This window comes from Alexandromys fortis, unplaced genomic scaffold, assembly GCF_014885135.2.
Source record: "Alexandromys fortis isolate MF-2015 unplaced genomic scaffold, M_Fortis_MF-2015_v1.1 scaffold_3, whole genome shotgun sequence".
NCBI classification, from domain to species: Eukaryota; Metazoa; Chordata; class Mammalia; order Rodentia; family Cricetidae; genus Alexandromys; species Alexandromys fortis.
In genome coordinates, this window is record NW_026067909.1 from 15,106,339 (window position 1) to 15,125,916 (window position 19,578).

General features: G+C 48.6%; 2 protein-coding genes and 1 non-coding gene across 3 annotated transcripts in view; 1 reads left to right on the forward strand and 2 right to left on the reverse strand.

Moving 5' to 3' along the window:
* Positions 1-4,577, reverse strand: part of Peli3 (pellino E3 ubiquitin protein ligase family member 3) — a 9,650-nt gene extending 5,073 nt beyond the window's left edge. Inside the window, exons 1-2 of the mRNA XM_050137529.1 lie at positions 4,337-4,577; positions 1,412-1,541 (exon numbers count right to left, since the gene is read on the reverse strand). Of these exons, the coding sequence (XP_049993486.1) occupies positions 1,412-1,541; positions 4,337-4,488 (282 nt within the window). The 5' untranslated portion in view covers positions 4,489-4,577. The remainder of the gene's footprint in view (positions 1-1,411; positions 1,542-4,336) is intronic.
* Positions 4,578-14,751: 10,174 nt separating this feature from the next.
* Mrpl11 (mitochondrial ribosomal protein L11) lies at positions 14,752-18,170 on the forward strand. The gene is made up of 5 exons (XM_050137877.1): positions 14,752-14,962; positions 15,327-15,422; positions 15,785-15,878; positions 15,964-16,123; positions 17,881-18,170. Exons 1-5 carry the CDS (start codon positions 14,840-14,842, stop codon positions 17,984-17,986), a joined length of 579 nt encoding a protein of 192 aa, XP_049993834.1. The 5' UTR covers positions 14,752-14,839; the 3' UTR covers positions 17,987-18,170.
* On the reverse strand, positions 16,686-16,876 carry LOC126498947 (U2 spliceosomal RNA). The gene has a single exon (XR_007590925.1). It is a non-coding gene; the product is annotated as a U2 spliceosomal RNA (small nuclear RNA).
* Positions 18,171-19,578: the final 1,408 nt, after the last annotated feature.

Here is a 19,578-nt window from a genome sequence, read left to right on the forward strand (position 1 = left end):
CACCTTTAATCTGGGCCACACCAGCTGGCAGCCCATGTAAAGAATAAGGAAGAAAGCTCCCACTCTTGGCCTGCTCGCTCTCCTCACTGCAAGTCCATTCCGTCAATGGCATTCGAGCCTCCTTCTTCAGGATTCCAGAGTACATTGAAGACAGCTGAGACATCCAGCCTCGTAGACTGAACCACTACTGGATTCTTGGCCTTCCATTGGTAGACAGCCATTGTTGGACTAGCTGGACAATAGTCTGTAAGCCATTTTAATAAATAACCCCATATATTTATTCATAGATGGATAGGTAGGTTGGTAGGTAGGTAGGTAGGTAGGTAGAGTTTCATTCTATGAGTTCAGCTTTTCTAGGGAACCCCGACTAATACATTGTGTGAACAACACATCCCACTCATGGAGCCTTAGCTACCTCTAAAAGAATGGTGAAAGGTACTGGAGAGATGGCCCAGTGATTAAGAGTACTTGCTGCTCTTGCAGTGGGTCCAGGTTTGATTCCTAGCACCCATATGGCAGTTCACAGGGTTTGTAACTCCAGTCCCCAGGTATCCAGCACCTTCTTCTGACCTCCACAGGCACTGCATGCTCATGGTGCACAGACACTCCCGCGGGCAAAAACATCTATACACACAAATGCATTTTACAATTTTAAATGAGTAAAATTGCCAACCAATGAATGGCGAGTGGCAGTTAAGAAAACACTGTGCAGGCTGTTAAAGAGTGGGCACGCCACAGAGGATGTCTATTAGCACCATTTTGGGGTGTGTCTGTGGTGTGCACGTGTGTGCACAGGTCATGTGCCCCTAAAAGCCATTGGGTGTCCTCTTATCACTCTGATTTATGTCTCTCGCTGAACCTGGAGCCTGTGTTTTTTTTTAAAATATTTATTATTTATACAATATTCTGTCTGTGTGTATGTCTGCAGGCCAGAAGAGGGCACCAGACCCCATTACAGATGGTTGTGAGCCACCATGTGGTTGCTGGGAATTGAACTCAGGACCTTTGGAAGAGCAGGCAGTGCTCTTAACCTCTGAGCCATCTCTCCAGCCCCGAGCCTGTGTTTTTTAGTTAGGATGATGGTCAGCAAGCCTAGCAATCCTCCTGTCTTTGCCCTCAACAGTGTTAGGGTTGCAGGCACATGTGTTTTTAGTTCATGAGTGCTGGGGAACCAAACTCAAATCTTCATGCTTGCATAGCAAGCCCTCTTACCCTACTGAGCCGTCATCTCTCCAGCCCCATCATTACTATTTCTTTGCTGAGCCAATAGGCAGTGAGGAATGACATAGTGGGCTCCCTTGCTCCAGAAAGGCCATGGGCAGTAGGTCTAGGAAGGCTGAAGACCTGGGCCTGGGCAGCCCAGGGCACACAGGACAGGATGGCACCCATTCCACTGGGAGAAGCAGCTTGCCTTGGAGACGAGTGGTGTGGAGATGTGGTGCATGACGTCTGGCTTCACTCCATTGGCATGTGGCCGGCGGCTCAGTGCCAGGCGGCTTCGGCGGCGGCCCTTGTCCCCATTTGCCAGACACCCATTGTAGCTGTGGATGTGAGGGGAGAGACAGTGGGAGGAGACAAAGAAGAGAGTGAGCCCCTAGAGGACCTGGAGGAAACTGCCAGCTCAGAGCAGACCCTACCGTGATAAACAAATGCCAGAACTAGAACAGCAAATGGCTGCATTGAGGGGCAGGCGGTGGGGTCCCTCCTGCAATGAGCCAGTGTCCCCTGGATGCCTCAGCTGTGACAGCAGATGCTAGGAGCGTAGAGGTGTTGTATCACAGTCATGTTTGTGCCCTCAGTGGAGGAACCACCTGCCATGACCCAGGCACAAATCAAGCACACTCAAGCCCCAGTGGCAGGAGCTGGGATAAAAACCCAGGGCTGAGATTCTGGGAGCAAACCCGGGCCCCGAAGGCTGGAAAGACCTCTGCATCAGAGGGCCATTTGTCAAGCAACTACCACAAATGACCAGGCAGGAAGAAACCAGCTTCTAATGCCACCCCTCCATCATCTCCACAATCTCCATTATGTCTGGCTTCCACACCTTTCCAGCTTTTACTCAGGGGGATGGCCATGAGAAGCAAAGAGGAGGTGACTCATTGGCTTGACTGCTGCCATGGCTGCTGCCTCCGTTCCTGGTCCTTCGTGTTTTTCATTACCTAATGGAATGTGTGAAGTGTCCTGCCAGGGAAGTGTCTTTCTTTCTCGTTTATAAATTAGACAAGTCAAGGCCCAGGAGGGGGAAAAAAAGAAAAGAAGCCAGATTGCAGTCATATTCCACCTAGACTTGCCAAAGTCCTTCAATCTAGGGGACTCTGAGCCAAGGCCCTAAGACTGGCAGGCTGTAGTGAGGACAGGCTTTAGAGACCGGTGGTAAAGTATAGTGTGATGATATGAATACCGAGCTAAGAATGTTTCCTGTAAGTAGTAGGGAGTCATAGAAAGCCTTGGAGAAGGGAATAAGTACAGGGCTGGGGATGAAGTTCAGTAGGTGGAGACTTGTCTAGCGTACACAATGTTCTGGGTTCAATTCCTAGCACCACATAAATGCACTCTGGTGGCGGATGCCTGTAATCTCAGAACTTGGAAGAATGAAGATTAGGAGCTCAAGGTCATTTCAGCTACGTAGGGAAACAGATGGAGTTCAGCCTGAGCTATGTGAGACCCTGTCAATACAAGGATCAATTAGAATTTAATGTGTCTGTTAAAATCTATATTCTCTAGACCTATCCAGAGATTCTGCCTTGCCAGGTGGAAGGTTCCTCCAGTATCTCACAGCTTCTTTTCTCTCTCCTCCCCTGCTCTTCTTCATTCCCACTTTCTTCTTTTTGTTAATTTAGGGACAAGGTCTCATGTAACCCAGGTTGGCCTCCCTACCTCTACCTCCTGAGTGCTGGGATTAGAGGTGAGTGTCACTCCACCTGACTCCATGTGTGACTTCCACGTGTTCTCTTGTAGCTCTGACACACAGCTTAAGTGAGGCTTCCCTGAGCCGCTCAGGACAGAGGGCTGTCAACAAAGCCCCTCCTCTGAGTCTGCAGTCTCCTCCGTCCCTGGCCTTGCACAAATAGAAACACAGCCCTTCCTTCTGTCGGGACACAAAGCAGCTGCTTTTCAGAAGTGAGCACCTGGTGAGGAGCATCTCTTTTACCTTTCTGAACCCTTCTGAATGGGCAGAGGCAGGGCTAGAGGGGGGCGGATTGGGATGCAGGCTGAGACACACAGGAACCTGGCATACACACATCCTGGCTCCTCCACTCCTGACATACCTCTCTGAAATGGAGGTCATTTGTCAGGACCTACTCAGAAGGCAGATTTTGAGAAGCAAACAAGATAAAACACTGTAAAATGCTTGACAGAGTTTGGCATGGTTATAGCAAGCTCTTGATACGACTGAGCGAGTGTTGTTATTTGAAGGAAGGTGAGGTGGCACATACAAGTCACCAGACAGCAGCCACTGCTATGTATTGTTACTCTCCATCATGAACCTACAGCCGATCAAGTTGTGTCTTCAGGGTAGAAACAAGGTCAAAGAAGACACAGGGAGAGAAAGAACCATCTGTGTCTGGGGGAAAAGTTTCATGAGAAGTGTAGGTAAGGACAGGATGGGGTTGGGGGTTGTCCAGCCATCAGGGCCCATAAATTCCTCTTTCATAGCCTCTACTTTCTCATCTGTAGCACAAGAGTGAGCTGCAGCTTACTGACAGTGTGCTAGATCTACAGCTAGGAAGACCTGGGTTCAAATCCCAGCCCTGCCACTTACCAGCTGTGTGCCCTTGGGCCAGTCACTTCCCCTCTCTGAGCCTCGGTTTCCTCACTTCCTTCCTCACAGCATCTTTGTGAAGATTGAAATGAAATAATGTCCAGGAAAAGGTTTAGCACCGCCTGCCTCCCAGACGCTTGGTCTATGTCCTTTACAAAAGTCCCTTCCTTCAGATAACCTTTGGGGGTGTGACTTAGTGTCAACCCTGTCTTCAGAATGGGGAAACGGAGGCACAGGAAAGTTTGGCACCTTGCAGAAGTAGGATTTGGACAAAGGAGTTTTGTTCAGCACCAGAGTTCTTTCTCCACACCTACACACAGTACAGACCCTTTCTCATCTAATTAGAAACTCTAGTAAGCAGTTAAGAATTGTCTCAGGAATTTTATGAGAAGCAGAAAGACCATGTAATTATGAATGGGTAAGGGTTTGGTCAATTTTGTCTTTCATCTGGAAAGGTAACAAGAAATAAAGAGCCAAGAGTCCTGGGGAAGGCGGCTGGTACCCATTGTTGTTTTGGTTGACCCAAGGAAGGGGTTACCCAAGGCCCATCACTCCCGGACTAGGGAGGCTCACCCCAGGACGATGAGTTCACCATACTTGATGGGTTCCTCGCCTGGCAGTGCGTCTTCACCAGGAGAAGAGAGGATGCAAGAGCCCTTGTTCCCTGGGTGCTGGAGGTCCAAGGTTCGAGGGGATCCCACGTCAGGGTTTCCTTCCAGCACCATTCTGAGCAGAGTGGGAGAGGAGAAAAGAACTCTGCAGCGCCCCACCCCAGCTCCTCTCAAGCTAGGGCTAGCCGCAAGGCCAGGGCAAGAGTGGCCCTTCAACACTTGTTACTGTAACTACTCTGTCTCCCCTAGACGATGACATTGCTGGGATACCAAGGAGGGAGACTGATGAAAAAGGCCAAGAAAGAACGGCGAAATCAGAGGGTCAGGATATTTGATGGGGCCAGTGGAATACACCAACTTTGGATGGAATATGCTTGGACTCGAGGGACCTTACCTCTCAGACTTAGTTCCTGGCTTAAGCTCTTAACCCCAAGACCTCAGTTACTCTCTGACAGGTTCTTCGCTCTATGTGTTCACGTTAATCTTTCTGCCCCTTTGCAGGTCTAGGCCTCTGTCGGTCAGTCCGTTCCCAATGACTCTCTGTCCTCCCAGGACTGTCCTTTTCTGCCTTTTCTCTTCGCACACTCGATTCTCTCCTATCAACCTGCCTTCCTCTGTCCGCTTGCCTATCTCTTGTCATCCACCTCACTCAGTCTCCCCATCTTGGTCTGGCACTGCAGGCAGGCCTCCAGATCCTTCCCGGGTGCGCACCACCACCTCCCTCGCTCCCTCCATCCCTCCCTCCGTCCATCCCTTCCTCCCTCAGGTGTCTGTCTGCGGTCCTCAGGCCGCTCTGGTCTCCAGAGGCCTGTGGGGGCGGCGCTCTTCAATCGGGTTCCCCCTGCAGCAGAGCGGGTCCCCCGCAGGCTGCCTATTTAACAACCCCAAGGCAGCATGGTCTGCGCTGAGGCAGGCCCGCACCCCGCGCTCGGGACAGGCACAATGACGGCCCAGCGCATACGCAGATACACAACCCGGTGGCCCCTCGCAAACACGCGCGCGCGCACACACACACACACAGTCCCGCACACCCCTAGCACCGCGGGCAGTGCCCAGACGGGCGCAGCAGACCCAGACCTGCTACCGCAGGGACGCGCCCACGCGCTAACAGCCACAAGCGCTAGCCCTCAGACCCGCTCCCCAAACCTCACCGCCACCAGATACGCAAACACGCCCCCCGCACACTCCCGGCACAGCCCCCGCCTCCCCGTCCCTCCACCTCTCCGACCTCACCTGGCGGCGCTCAGGGCTCTCTGTGCGCTGCTCGCCCCCACCCACCTCACCCTTGCTGCACCCCGGGACTGCTGCGGCGGGATGGATTCGGCCCGCGGCTGCTCGGTGCAGCCTCGTCACGGGGACACGCGGGGCCGGAGGAGGGAGGGTTGAGCACACAAACCTCCAAGCTCCACCCCTGCTACACGCCCCGCCCCTCGACCCCGCCCCCTGTGGCCCCCGCCTTACTCCGAGGCTCCGCCTCCTGCGGCTTAGCCTAGCTGTAGTCAGAGCTGCCAAGAGCTTTTTGGGAGCCCGCGCCCCTTCCTGAGCCCAGCTCCTGGAACCAATGAAGTCCCTCCCGTCATTCCCTCTGAGGGACTCCCTATCCCCTCCGGACTGGTTGAGGAACTCCACTTGGTCTACAAGACCTTTCCCCTATTCCAGGCTCGATACTTCACCCTCCATCCAGGATCTCCGGGGTTCTCCCCGAGACCGAAGCCTCCTCACAGTAGACTAGAGGTTCTTTTCCCCAACCTTAGACAGGGGACTCCAAGACCCAGCCTCCCATTTGGAGAAACCTTGGCATTAGAGAGAAGCCAGCCGGGGGCGAGCTGAGAAAAGGGTACTACTAGAGGAGGCCGAGGAACGCCACTGCGGTAGTCTCGAGAGCGTATCTGTTTTCCAGTTCATCTCGATCACTTTCTCTCTGTAGCCTTCTTTGGACTCTGGCTTCCTTGGTGTCCGGAGACAGACACAGCTGCCTCCCCTCCCACCAGCACGCTCCTATCCTTTCTATTTCCTCAAGAGAGGCGACTTTGCGCGCTCAGTTCCTCCGGATCACAAACTTACAAAAGAAATCTCTCTGTATGTATTTGGCTCTCCGCGTTGAATTTGAGCAAATTAAGTCTTTTAATCCTTGAGTGGCAAGTACAAAATTGCAAACAGATTTACAGAAATGACTTTCAGAAGAGAAACCAGAGGGGGTCTGACCTAGGGCTTTATACAGCCTAGCAAGCACTTGCCACTAACAAACAAACACCCCAGACTCTTGAGCTCTTGACTTTATGTCTGTTGTTGTCTGTTTTGTTTTAGAATTTTTCCGTCTGTTTTACTTTTATGTATATGAGTGTTTTGTCTTCATACAAGTCTGTGTACCACTTGCATGCCTGGTGCCAACAGAAGCCAGAAGCTCAGACCCCTAGGGCTGGAATTACAAATGGTTGTGAGCCACTATGTCAGTGCTGAGAATTGAACTAGGGTCCTCTGGAAGAACAGTCATTACTCTTAACCACTGAGACATTGCTCTAGCTTCCTTGCTTTGTATTTTAAGACAGAGTCTGACAGTGTACTCCCGACTGGCCTGAAGTTCGCCATATACATCAGGTTAGCCTCCAGCTCACGAGATATTCCTTTGCCTCCCAAGAGCAGGGATTAAAAGCAAAGGTCGCCACAGGAGACCACTTCCTAAATAGAACCCCAGGAGTACAGACACTGAGAGAAACAATTAATAAATGGGACCTCCTGAAATTGAAAAGCTTCTGTAAAACAAAGGACATGGTCAATAAGACAAAACGACAGTCTACAGAATGGGAAAAGATCTTCACCAACCCAACATTGGACAGAGAGCTGATCTCCAAAACATACAAAGAACTCAAGAAACTAGACATCAAAAGAACAAATAATCCAATAAAAAAAAATAGAGTACAGACCTAAACAGAGAACTCTCAACAGAGGAATCTAAAATGGCTGAAAGACACTTAAAAAAAAAAAAAAGCTCAACATCTTTAGTCACCAAAGAAATGCAAATCAAAACAACTCTGAGATTCTATCTAACACCTGTAAGAATGCCAAGATCAAAAACACTGTTAAGAACTTATGCTGGAGAGATTGTGGGGGAAAAGGGAACACTTCTGCATTGCTGGTGGGAATGCAAGCTGGTACAGCCCCCTTGGATGTCAGTGTGGTGATTTCTCAGAAAATTAGGAAACAACCTTCCTCAAGACACAGTAATACCACTTTGAGGTATATATCCAAAGGATGCTCAATCGTGCCACAAGGACATGTGCTCAGCTATGTTCATAGCAGCATTGTTTGTCATAGTCAGAACCTGGAAACAACCTAAATGCCCCTTGACTAAAGAATGGATAAGGAAAATGTACATTTACACAATAGAGTACTATAAAGCAGAAAAAATAATGACATCGTGAAATTTGCAGGCAAATGGATGGATCTAGCAAACATCATATTGAGGTGAGGTAACCCAGACACAGAGACAATTATCACATGTACTCACTCATAAGTGGCTTTTAAACATAAAGCAAAGAAAGGCAGCCTACAAACTACAATCCCGGAGAACTCAGACAACAATGAGGACACTAAGAGAGACTTACATGGATCTAATGACATGAGAAGTAGAAAAAGACAAGACCTGAGTAAATTGGGAGCATGGGGACCATGGGAGAGGGTTGAAAGGAAGGGGAGAGGCAGGGAGGGGAGCAGAGAAAAATGTAGAGCTCAATAAAAAAAAAAAAAAAAAGGCAGAGGCCACCAAGCCCTTCACTAGAACTCCCGACTTTGTATATTTGTAAAAAAAATAAATAAATAAAAATGGAGGCTCAGATGTGGCCTCTGCTGCTTAGTATCTCTTGGTCTGGAGCAGTGGGTTTCTGCATTTGTTCTGAGACAGGGTTCTGTGCAGTTCAGGCTAACCTTGAGGTCGAAGCTCAGGATGACCTATGGATTCTCCCTTCTCCACTCTTTACTGCTGGGATTACAGGTCTATGCCACCACACCTAGTCTATTCAGTGTATGGGATCAAACACAGTGTTCCCTAGGTGCTAGGCAAGTACTCTGCCAGCTGAGCTGCACCTCTGCCCCAACTCCTGAGTCTGAAGTGTGCTTTATGAGGAGATCAAGGACCTATGCACAGAAGAGATGGCCTGTGACGTCTGCCGCAAAGAATGAGTGGGAGGGGCTGAAGAGATGGGTCAGAGGTTAAGAGCACTGGCTGCTCTTCCAGACGTCCTGAGTTCAATTCCCAGCAACCACATGGTGCTGGCAACCTTCTGTAATGAGATTTGGTGCCCTCTTCTGGCATGCAGGCAGAATACTATATACATAATAAATAAATCTTTTTAAAAAACTGAGCAAACTAAAGGGAAACAAATACAGTCTCCCCTAACTTCCCCGACACCCTAAACCCGCCTCGCTAATCCACTCCATTAACTCCTTACCTAAAAACAAGTGAAAATACCAACTGCTTTGCCAACTGCCAAGGTCCAGCAGCCAAAGAAACGTACTCATTGGTTATACAAGAACCTCCTAGAAGCCGCTCCCCCAGAAGGCCACACAAATCCCTCGCTGGGTTTCAATTCTACAGGCCTATAATATGGAGGCAATCTGCTATTCCATCACTGTCTGCTAGAGAAGCACTCATGTACTGAACTATTACCAGAGACCTCAGTTTACAGACGAGGAAATGGAGGCCGAGAGAGGGAGGGAAGCTTGCTTGCTCCAGCTTTCACAAGCGTGAGCCAACAACTGGAACCCCTGTTGTTACCACCTCACACCAGGCTGCAGTAGAGGACTTAGGGGTGGTCAAGACTCAAAGGTTTCTTCTGGGTTATGGTTCTGGGTAATACCTTACACTAGCACAGTCCAGGTATGGGAGGGGAAGGGTTCAGACATCGCCAGCTTTATTCCAGCATTCAAGAAGTATCAGCAAGCCAGGTAGTGGTGGTGCATGCTTTAATCCCAGCACTCAGGAGGCAGAGGCAGGCAGGTCATTGTAACTTCGAGGCCAGACTGGTCTACAAGAGCTGAAATACCAGAATAAATTCAGACCTCCTAGCAGAAAGAGTAGAGCCAAAAAATCTAGGCTAGCCAGTTCAGTGACTTTGTTCCAGGAACTGGCTGACCACAAAGTTAGATTATAATCTTGAGAACAATCTTGAGAAACAGGGCGTTACCTCCTTGTGATCATCACTTGTATTTTTGGAATCTTCCAATGACACCCTCCCTACCCACTTTGGGTTGTGGTTTCTTTCCTTAAATACCCCTTCTCCTAGCTACTCGGGGTCGAACTCCTCTACCCCTGCATGGGATATAAGTCTTGACGTGCTGGTTCCTGTCAATAAATCTCGTGTGATTACAGCAAGGACGGTCTCTCGTGAGTTCTTGGGGGGGTTATGTTATTTCGAGATTTGAGTGAGTCTCCCAACTCCAGGGGTCTTTCAGACACAGGCTCCAAAGCTACAGAGAAACCATGTCTTGAAAAACCAACAAGTGGATTTCTGTAAGTTCATGGCCATTCTGCTCTATATAGTGAGTTCCAGGTCAGGCAGGGTTACAAGTGAGATGCTGTATCAAGATAAAACAGGGGTCTGGAAAGATGGCTTAGTGGTTCCATTCCCAGCACCCACATTGGACAGCTCATATCTGCCTGCGTCTGCAGCTCCAGGAGATCTGACGCCCTCTTCTTGCCTCTGAACACTTGCACATGCACACATACTCCTGGCTAGGTGTTTGGGAGAGACAAGGGGGAGCTGAGACACTGGACTCTGCTTAAGCCTATGCTGGAGGCCAGAGGGTGGACTTGGAAAAGATAGATCTCGGGCTACTGAGCAGAGGAAAGCTGGCCTGACTTCTCATATGATCATCAGGACCCTAGTGGCAAGGTAGCAGCAGTGTATGAACTTTGTGCTGTGGCCACCATGGCTAACCCATGGACTCTTCAAGGTGACATGTGAAAGCCTTGGAATTTATATGCCTCAGAAGGACAAGACTGAGAGAGGCTAGTAGGCTCATAAGGGGACTTACGGTGGATTTGACAATCAGAACAGCAAAATGCCAAGAGTCTATGTAGACACTAACATGGAGGCAGCGAGGCTCTAGATGGTGGTCTCAGGGTCTCTGGCTCACCCCAGTGAGGCTCTTGACAGTGGTCTCTGGATCATCCCAGTGCCATGTCTGTAGGGAAATGTCTTGAGGTTGGCGAGGTCATCACAAGTACAGGAGAAGTGAGGAGGGTGAATGGCTCAAGACTGAGCTGAGGAGCTGGAAAGATGGCTCACGGTTAAGAACACTTGTTGCTCTTGCAGAGTCCCCAGGTTCCATTCCCAGTCCCCATATGGTGGCTCACAACTGTCTGTAACTCCAGTTCCATGGGATCCAGTGCCCTCTTCTGATCTTCACAGGCACCAGATGTGTTTGTGGTGCACAGATATCTAGGCAGGCACTCGTGCACATAAAATAAGTAAACCAAAATATAGAGAAAGAAAGAAGAGCCAGTTGAAATCTGAAATGGCTGGGAAAAGAAAACATATGCTGAGCTCTGCTGCTTCCCAAGAGGGGTGGAGGGGGTGAGGAGAGAGGATAGTTCATCGCAGAGCAGGCCTGTGCAAATTACAGCACACAAAGCAAATCCAGCTCTGTTTTTGTACATAATACTTTTTTTAAAGGAAAATTATTTTATTATTTTTAATTATGTGTTTGCATGTGTGAATATATGCACATGAGTGCAGGTGCCTCAGAGGCCAGAGGATTTGAATCCCCTGGAGCTGGAGTTACAGGTGGTTATGAGCTTCCTGGTGTAGGTGCTGGGAACTGAACTCTGGTCCTCTGGAAGAATTAAATGTAAGTGCTTTTTTTTTTCTTTCCTCCTGAACCATCTCCCCTTTCCCCAAACGCTTTTGTTGGCATGTACTCATGCTCTTTTATTTGTTGCATGTTGCTGGATTTTCTTTTACCCTAGCCCATTGGAACACCAAAATGTTGCTGATTGTTTTTACTTTTTTTAATCGTTTAGCTCTTTTTTTGGGGGGGGGGCACCACCCATCTCCCAAATAAATCACACAGGGAGACTTATTCTTAGTTATGATGTCCAGCCTTAGGCTTGGCTGTTTCTTGCCAGTTTTTCTTATCTTAAATTATCCCATCTATCATGGCCTCGGACTTTTATCTTTCTCTGTTACTGTGTGCTTCTTCTTTCCTTCCCACTCTGTGTCTCGCTGTTTAGTTGAGTGGTTGTGTAGCTGGTCCCTGAAGTTCTCCTCCTTCCTCTCATTCCCGGATCCCTTTCTCCCAGATTTCACCTCATATTTATCCTCTCTGTCTGCCAGCCCTGTCTAGTCCTCTCTCCTGCCTCGCTATTGGCCGTTCATCAGGTGTTTCACACAGGCACAGTAACACAGCTTAGCAGAGTCAAACAAAGGCAGTGTAAACAAAAGCCACACTCCCAGCAGTTGTATGTGGCTGCCGCTGTAGCTCCCCAACAAACCTGAGCAGTTGTGATATACAGAAGAGTTCTCAAGTCTGAAACTGTTAGTGGCTGGACCCTTAAAGTTTTTGCTGGCCTGTGTGCTCAGAAGACGACGAATGCTATAATTTACATCTCCTTTGACACTGAAAGTACTAATGGTTTCTGTAACTAACATGTCAGATGCCCCACAGAAAGTCACTGGGAGGATTAAACACAAATGTTGCTGGGAACAACTCACTTCAGTGCCTGACTGTATTAGTTACTAATTTCTTTATAACAAACCACCAGCTAGGTGCTGTTACTCGAGGCTAAACTCTGTCTTCCACCCTCAACATGTCAATTAAAGAGACTAATAAGAGCGGGGTGTTGGTGGCACACACCTTTAACCCCAGGATTTGGGAGGCAGAGGTGGGTGGATCTCTGAGTTCAAGGCCAGCCTTGAACTACTACAGGATGTGAGTTTCAGGACAGTCAGAGCTACACAAAGGAACCCAGTCTAGAAACAAATTGAGAGGGAGAGAGAGAGAGAGAGAGAGAGAGAGAGAGAGAGAGAGAGAGAGAGAGAGAGAAGCAAAAAATAGAGAAGGAGGAATATTGAGGAGAGAAACACCAACTCTCTCAAGTCCATCCTCCAGGGACTGGCATACGGTTTAGAGGGCAAGAGATTGTAGCACGAGTTCTAATTGTTTTTAATAAAAACCCGAGTCAGATATTAATGGGTGAAAGCTGAGAGATCAAAGAAGCAGTGCAGCCAGCCACTAGAGAGACCTTTTACCTCTGCCAAATCCTCCCTCAGACCAAAAGAGTGATCCTGTCCTCAGACGGCGCCCTCTGACTGACTGCTCCAGACTGCATCCTCAGGCTGCCCTACTCTCCTGTCTCCTCCCGTCTTATATTCCTCTCTCTGCCCAGCCGTACCATTCCTGTCTCCACCTCCCTCATGCTGGGATTAAAGGCATGGCATCCCAATTGCTGGGATCACCTTTGTGTGAGCTCTGTTACTCTAATAGACTGGATCAATTTTGTGTAGCCCAGGGTGGCCTTGAACTAACAGAGATCTGACTACTTCTGTCTCCCGAGTCCTGGTATTAAAGGTGTAATAGCACCTCCTGGCCTCTATGGCTTAGCTCTGTACTCTGACCTTCAGGCAAGCTTCATTTGTTAAAACATAAACAAAATATCACTACAAGAGATACAGCTAAGTGGTCCTGGTCCAGGTACTGGCTCATCCAACACTGACGCAAGAGGCAGGGTCAGATCTGTCCTGAAAGGTGACCTGATCACTTGTCAGAACTCCATGAAGTCTCTTCACGGGAGGCAGGCTCCTCCTCTGGCTGGCACCAGGCTTCCTTCCTGCCATGATGGTCACAGTGCAGCGGTGCAGTCCCAAAAGCCTAGCTCTTGGAGATCTGGGGCTAGAGAACTGTGAGTCGATGGCCATCGTGGTTACATAGTGATTTCATGGACAGATGCTTCCAAGTTGTCTCAGTCTGGTGACTGGGGGTCAACTTGTGAAGAACTTTTCGATCTGTACTATTGTGGGAAATAATGGAGAATCAAACCTACAATTAGAGGAGTTCACAACCAGGTGTACGCAAAGTTTCTGGGCCCTGATAAGCCTTTCCACTGTCTCAATAATCCGAATCAGACCAAATCCAACCAAATTAGAAAGAGTCCAGGTTTAATGGATGCCAATGCTCCCGGGTGGCCTTCCAGCCTCCCAGCGAGGAGGTGGGGAAGGAAGAACATAAAACCATATATTTGTTCTCTGGAACACGATTTAAATACCCTGTGTTCTTGAGTGGCTTTGAGCATCTCTGGGGAGGGGTCATCTTTGGCAGGCTTTCTCAGAGGTGGAATCTGGATGGAGGCAACTCCCAGGGGAGGGGGCTTGAGATGGAACTTCCACACAAACATTCCAGACTCTGGATATATGGATACCAGGGGCTGGGGTGACACTTCCACCCAAACAGTGTGGCCAAGGAGAGCCAGTCAGAGTCCTGCCAAGGCCATTGCTGTCTCAAAGCGCCTGGGTACGTGAGGACGCTCTAGGGAGTGATGACAAAGGCTTCAAACCCCGAGGGCTTCAAATGTCATTCACGAAAAAGCAAGAAATTACAAGGAGCTCTGGAGAGTAGGGGCAGGACACAGAGTGATGTAACATGTAACATAAGATCTGCTGCTTCCAATTAAAAATATGAAGGCCCGGGGAGCAATAAAGTATGCCTAATAAGTGGAGGGAAATCAGGTTTGACTGAGGCAAGGGTCCCAAAAAGCTCTGGGGAGGTTGTTTTCTTTTGTTCAAAGAGCAGTAACTGCTCTCTTGGTTCAAGTATTGTTCTAGGGCAATGTGTTATTGGGCAGTCACAATAATTCTGAAAGGCGCCTATAATATCCGTTGTACAGAGGATGAATCAGGTCATCCTGACCTAAACTCAGCCCTCTGTCTCATATGGATCAAGTTCGTAGCCAGAAAGAGCAGCGGTCGGCCGGGTTGTTTCCACTTTATACTTGCTGTCGAACTGTCTTTCATGAAACTACGTGAGGAAACAGAAGACCCCAGGGACTCCCACTTGGATTAATTTGCTGCATTTCAACGCTAAGGTCCGGCAGATGGCAACCTGGAGCACAGCTAATAGCAGGCTCAGGATAAGGAGCTGAAACTACATACCCACAATGCCGTGCGGAGAATCAAGGTCCCGCATTTCTTTTTGTCTGTCTAAGGTAGTGCCTGTGCGCATTTCTGAGGGAAATGTGTGTTCTGAACCCACACAGGCTCTCTTCCTGTTTTCAGAGGGCAAAATTTAGATTTTTAAAAATTCTTTAACGCGTCTTTCGTTGGAGAGCGGTATGACTGAAACAAGGCTGCTCTTTGATGGCCTCACTTACCCTAGCCTAATGTGAGGACCCTTCACCTCTGACCTAAGATGGCAGCGCCCTGAGCGTAGTTCTTGCTGCTCTAAGGCGAACTAATACTGAAAGTCCCGCATCATGTCGAAGCTGAGCCGGGTCACTCGGTCCCTCAAGAAGCCCGAGGCCGGCGGCGTGATCCGGACTATCGTGCGAGCGGGCCAGGCTATGCCTGGGCCCCCACTAGGTCCCATCTTGGGGCAGGTGCGGTGTCTGGAACCCGGCTCTGGGGACACGGGAGGGAGGCAGCCGACAGGCGGGAACGTGCGCTGGGGCTGGGGAAGTCTCACTTAGAAACGTGTCTCCGCTGTTCACACCCGCAGGCCTTAATGTCCTTGTTACTTAGCCGTAGCCTCTTTTGCCCTTACCTTCTCTGACGTTCCCCAGTTAGCAAGTCGCTGATTAAGTGGGACCTTGAGAAGCGCCTGGACGAAGCTGTAGTTGAATCTGGGTAGAAGAAATAGGAATACAGGACATGAAGACGAAGGGGTACGGGGCAGAGGCTCCTGGATGATAGAGAGCCTTTAATTCCCACACTTAACTTATTTTTTTAATGCCTTCCTCATAGCGAGGTGTTTCTATCAACCAGTTCTGCAAAGAGTTCAACGAGAAGACAAAGGACATCAAAGACGGCATTCCCCTGCCTACAAAGATTTTTGTGAAGGTGCAGTGTCTTTGTTCGATATTCTTCCTGTCGCTTGAAAGTAGTTACCCAGGGTTGCAACCTAAGTAGATTGCCACGCTCCGTTTTTCTCATTTACACAGTGAAACTAGATCATAATTTCTCTGAATTGGCTTAATCCTGCCGTATTTTGGTTCCTGACTTTAATCTCACTGGGGCTTCCAGAGTAGAGCTGGCCTAGGAATAAAAAGCAGAGATGTTTGCTACGGATTTGCTTTTCCTGGCTTTTGTGATGTTATAGGCACCACGGGAAGGCAAATAGATGGGAGAAGAAAAGGGACGTTATAAATTCCCTGGACTCGAGTAGAAAAACAAGGAATTCTTATATATCTTTTTCTGTTAAGCCCGACAGGACATTTGAGCTCAAGATTGGGCAACCCACTGTTTCCTACTTCTTGAAGGCAGCAGCTGGGATTGAGAAGGGGGCCCGGCAGACAGGTAAGGAGCAGAGTGGGCACCTGAGATTCCAATGTGTCCAGAAAGAAAGCAGTGACACCTGAAGCATTGCTTGTTCCCCTCCCAGGGAGAGAGGTGGCAGGCCTGGTGAGTGTGAAGCACATATACGAGATTGCCTGTGTCAAAGCTAAGGATGACGTTTTCGCCATGCAAGACGTGCCCCTGTCTTCTGTTGTCCGGTCCATCATTGGCTCCGCCCGTTCCCTGGGCATTCGTGTGGTGAAGGAGTGAGTATCCTGAGAGCCATGTTGTGGGGAGGGCACCCAGGAAGCTCTGGGAGGAGCATTGAGAGGGCCTATTATAGTGAAATAATCAGGTTTCAAAGACATTTTATAGCATATAATAAACATAATGGACTTTGTTATGACATGTTCATGCATGTAGACGTTTTGTTTTTGCTTTTTGTTTGTTTATTTTTTTGAGACAGGGTTTCTTTGTGTGGCTCTGGCTGTCCAAGAACTCACTCTGTAGAGGAGGCTGGCTTTGAACTCAAAGCTCAAAGATCTACCTGCCTCTGCCTCCAAGTAGTGCTGGGGTTAAAGGCGTGCTCCACCATTACCCTGCTACATGTAGAGTTTTTAAGTCAAGGGACCTGAGATTCTTTTTTTTTTTTTTTTTTTTTTTTTTTCAAAAACAACCCTTACTTTATTGTACTCACTATCCAGTAATAGAGCAGTAAAAAGGTAGATTGTAGAATAGCAAAATAACAAAACAAATCAATAACACAAAGCTTTTCATATGAAGCACACAGATATTTTATTGTCTATCATTGGACCAACCTTGTTCCCCGAGGGGTGCACCGTTCCTGGAAGTACTGCAATACCAGGTCGATGTGTGGAGTGGACAGAGCAAGCTCCTATTCCAACCCCTACTTCCAAAAATTCATTTAATATATTGTCCTCGGGTAGAGGACGTATCAGATATTAAACTGATAAGAACAGATAGTATACTTGATCTTAGCCAAAAGGCCGAGAAGCGATGGGACCTGAGATTTTAACAAGGATATGGCCTCGTTTATTTGGAATATATTTCATAAGCATGTGTTATGTGCTAGATATGGTTCTAGACACTGGATATAACCAGGAATGGGGAGTAGTATTCGGCCACTCTGGAGAAATACATAGTCCTAAGGTGGAGGCAGATCCATGCATAGAGACTTAGACTGACATGTGGTCAGTGTGGTTTGAGAATTGATGGATGTCGGTAGAGCAGAGAAGAGAGTGCCTGCTTTTATCTGGTGTCAGTGAGGACTCTTTGAGGGAGGTGCTATCAAAACAGCCCAGGAGAAGGAGGATAAGGAAAGAACTGTTCCAAAAAGTGGGGGGATTGCAGTGAACAATGAGAGGTAAGAGGCTGAAGCTACACTTATTGTGTGGGCTGGGAGCCTTGTCTAAAGGTGGGGTGGGATACGGTCAGACTCCATCCTGAAGCCAACAACTGCCCGGGTCAGCTGGCTTTGGATGATCTCAGGAATCGTTTCCTTGAAGTCACTTGTCAAGTGAGAGAGCATTTGGCCCAGACCACATCAGTCACAGGAGCAGAGACAGTCATCATGGGCCTCTTGCTGCTGGTGTCATATTATCAGCAAGGCTGGTATTGGCTGTTCCTCACAGGGAGTCAGAGCAGAGCACAGATGGCCTTGATGTTTCTTCAGGTCCTTACTTTATGGGGCTCAGAGATACATAGGTCAGATTCCCTACTTGAGGGGAATGTCTACATACAAGCCTGCCACTTCCTCGTGTGAAGTGTGACTAGTAAATCCCAACAGCATAGTAGAGACCATGGGTTAAGGAGGATGTTAAGATGGGAACCAAGGTCGGGGAAGGTAGAGTGTGTGGGTCTCTCAGACACCTCACTGTCTGGCTCCAGGTAGAAGAAGCAGATGAGCAGAGGTTTGGAAGCTGGGAAGTCCAGGGAGGAAAAAGGTCAGGGCAGCTGGGGTCGTGCCAGGACCCCTTTACTAACCATTTTTCTCCACTTGTAGCCTCAATGCAGAAGAACTGGCATCTTTCCAGAAGGAACGAGCCGTGGTTTTGGCTGCTCAAAAAGAGGCAGATTTGGCAGCCCAGGCAGAAGCTGCCAAGAAGTGAACCCAACCTTCTACACTCTGGGATTTTGAAAGAAGAGGCGAAGAAGGGGGCCCACTGAGAAAGCTGAGCCCAAGGAGAGGAAGGGACTTCATGGCAAGATGATTTATAGTTTCATGACTTTATATATTTCTATACCTGTGCTGTGCCAAGGGATCAAGCTTAAATAAACATCCTTTGTCATCTACTCTCAACTTCTCTCTTGAGACCCCGGAGATGGGAACACCGACAGTTATCAACCCTCACAGGTGTGAGCTGCCCCACAAGTGAGCAGGGATCTTAATACTTCTCGTGTGAGCACAGGTGCAGCCAAGCAAATTACCGCGCCTAGTGCCTTAGTTGGTTTTGTGTTATTATATCAGAATAACCAAAGCTTGGTACTTTATAAAGAAAAGATATCTCTCTGGCTCCTGATCATGATGCTGGTGTCTGGCAATCGCTCTCTTGGCTGTGTCACAGTATGGTAGAGTGGGAACAGTTACATGCATAAGGTCACCTATGAGAAGTAGCCTCCCTTCCTTAAAGCCAACATTATTGAAGGTGGGATTTCTCAGCACCTTCCACTAGACCCCACTTAAAAACATAGACTTATCCAGTTTCTTTGATATGTGCGTGTGTTCCCACATGTATGTGCATCATGTGCATGCCCGTGTCTTAGGGTTTCTGTTGCTGTGAAGAGACACCATGACTATGGCAGCTGTTCTAAAGGAAACTAATTGGTGTGGCTTGTGTACAGTTTCAGAGGTTCAGTCCATTATCATCAGGGCAGTGAGCATGGCAGCGTGCAGGCAGATGTGTTGTAGCTATAGCTGAGAGTCCTACATCTTGCAGGCAACAGGAAGTCAACTGAGAATGGGTGGTATCCTGGGCATAGGAAACCTCAAAGCCCGCCCCCACAGTGATACACTTCCTCCAACAAGGACATATTCACTCAAAGCCATACCTCATAATAGTGCCACCGCCTATGAGATTATGAGGGCCAATTATGTTCAAACTATGACACTTGGTGTCTTCAGAAGTGTATTTGGTCCCCTGGACCTGGACTTATGGGTGCTTGTGAACCACGGTGTGGGTGCTGCAACTGAACCAAACGAGTGCTCTTAACTGCTGGGCCATCTCTCCAGTCCTCTATTTTTTGTCGTTTGTTGTTCTTTGTTTGTTTTTGAGAACAACAAACTATGCACTTCTAGCTATTCTCAAACTCAGAGATCTACCTGCCTCTGCCTCTGAGTGCTGGGTTTAAAGGCGTGTGCCACCACGCTGTGCATAGGCCCCACTTCTAAAGGATTCCACCACCTACCACACTGGGAACCAAGGCTCCAGCACATGAACCTCTGGGGAACCTGTCATAAAATTCAGGATCTGAGCTGCTACAAGTGTGGGAGTTGCCAGGCTCTGGTGGTGCACGCCTTTAATCCCAGCACTCAGGAGGCAGAGGCAGGTGGGTCTCTGAGTTCGAGGCCAGCCTGGTCTCCAGAGTGAGTTCTAGGATAGCCAGGGCTACACAGAGACTCCCCGTCTCAGGATAAAGATAGGATAGAGGCCAGGGAGAAATGCTGTATTCAGGGTTGAGGATGTAGTTTCCTGGTAGGACT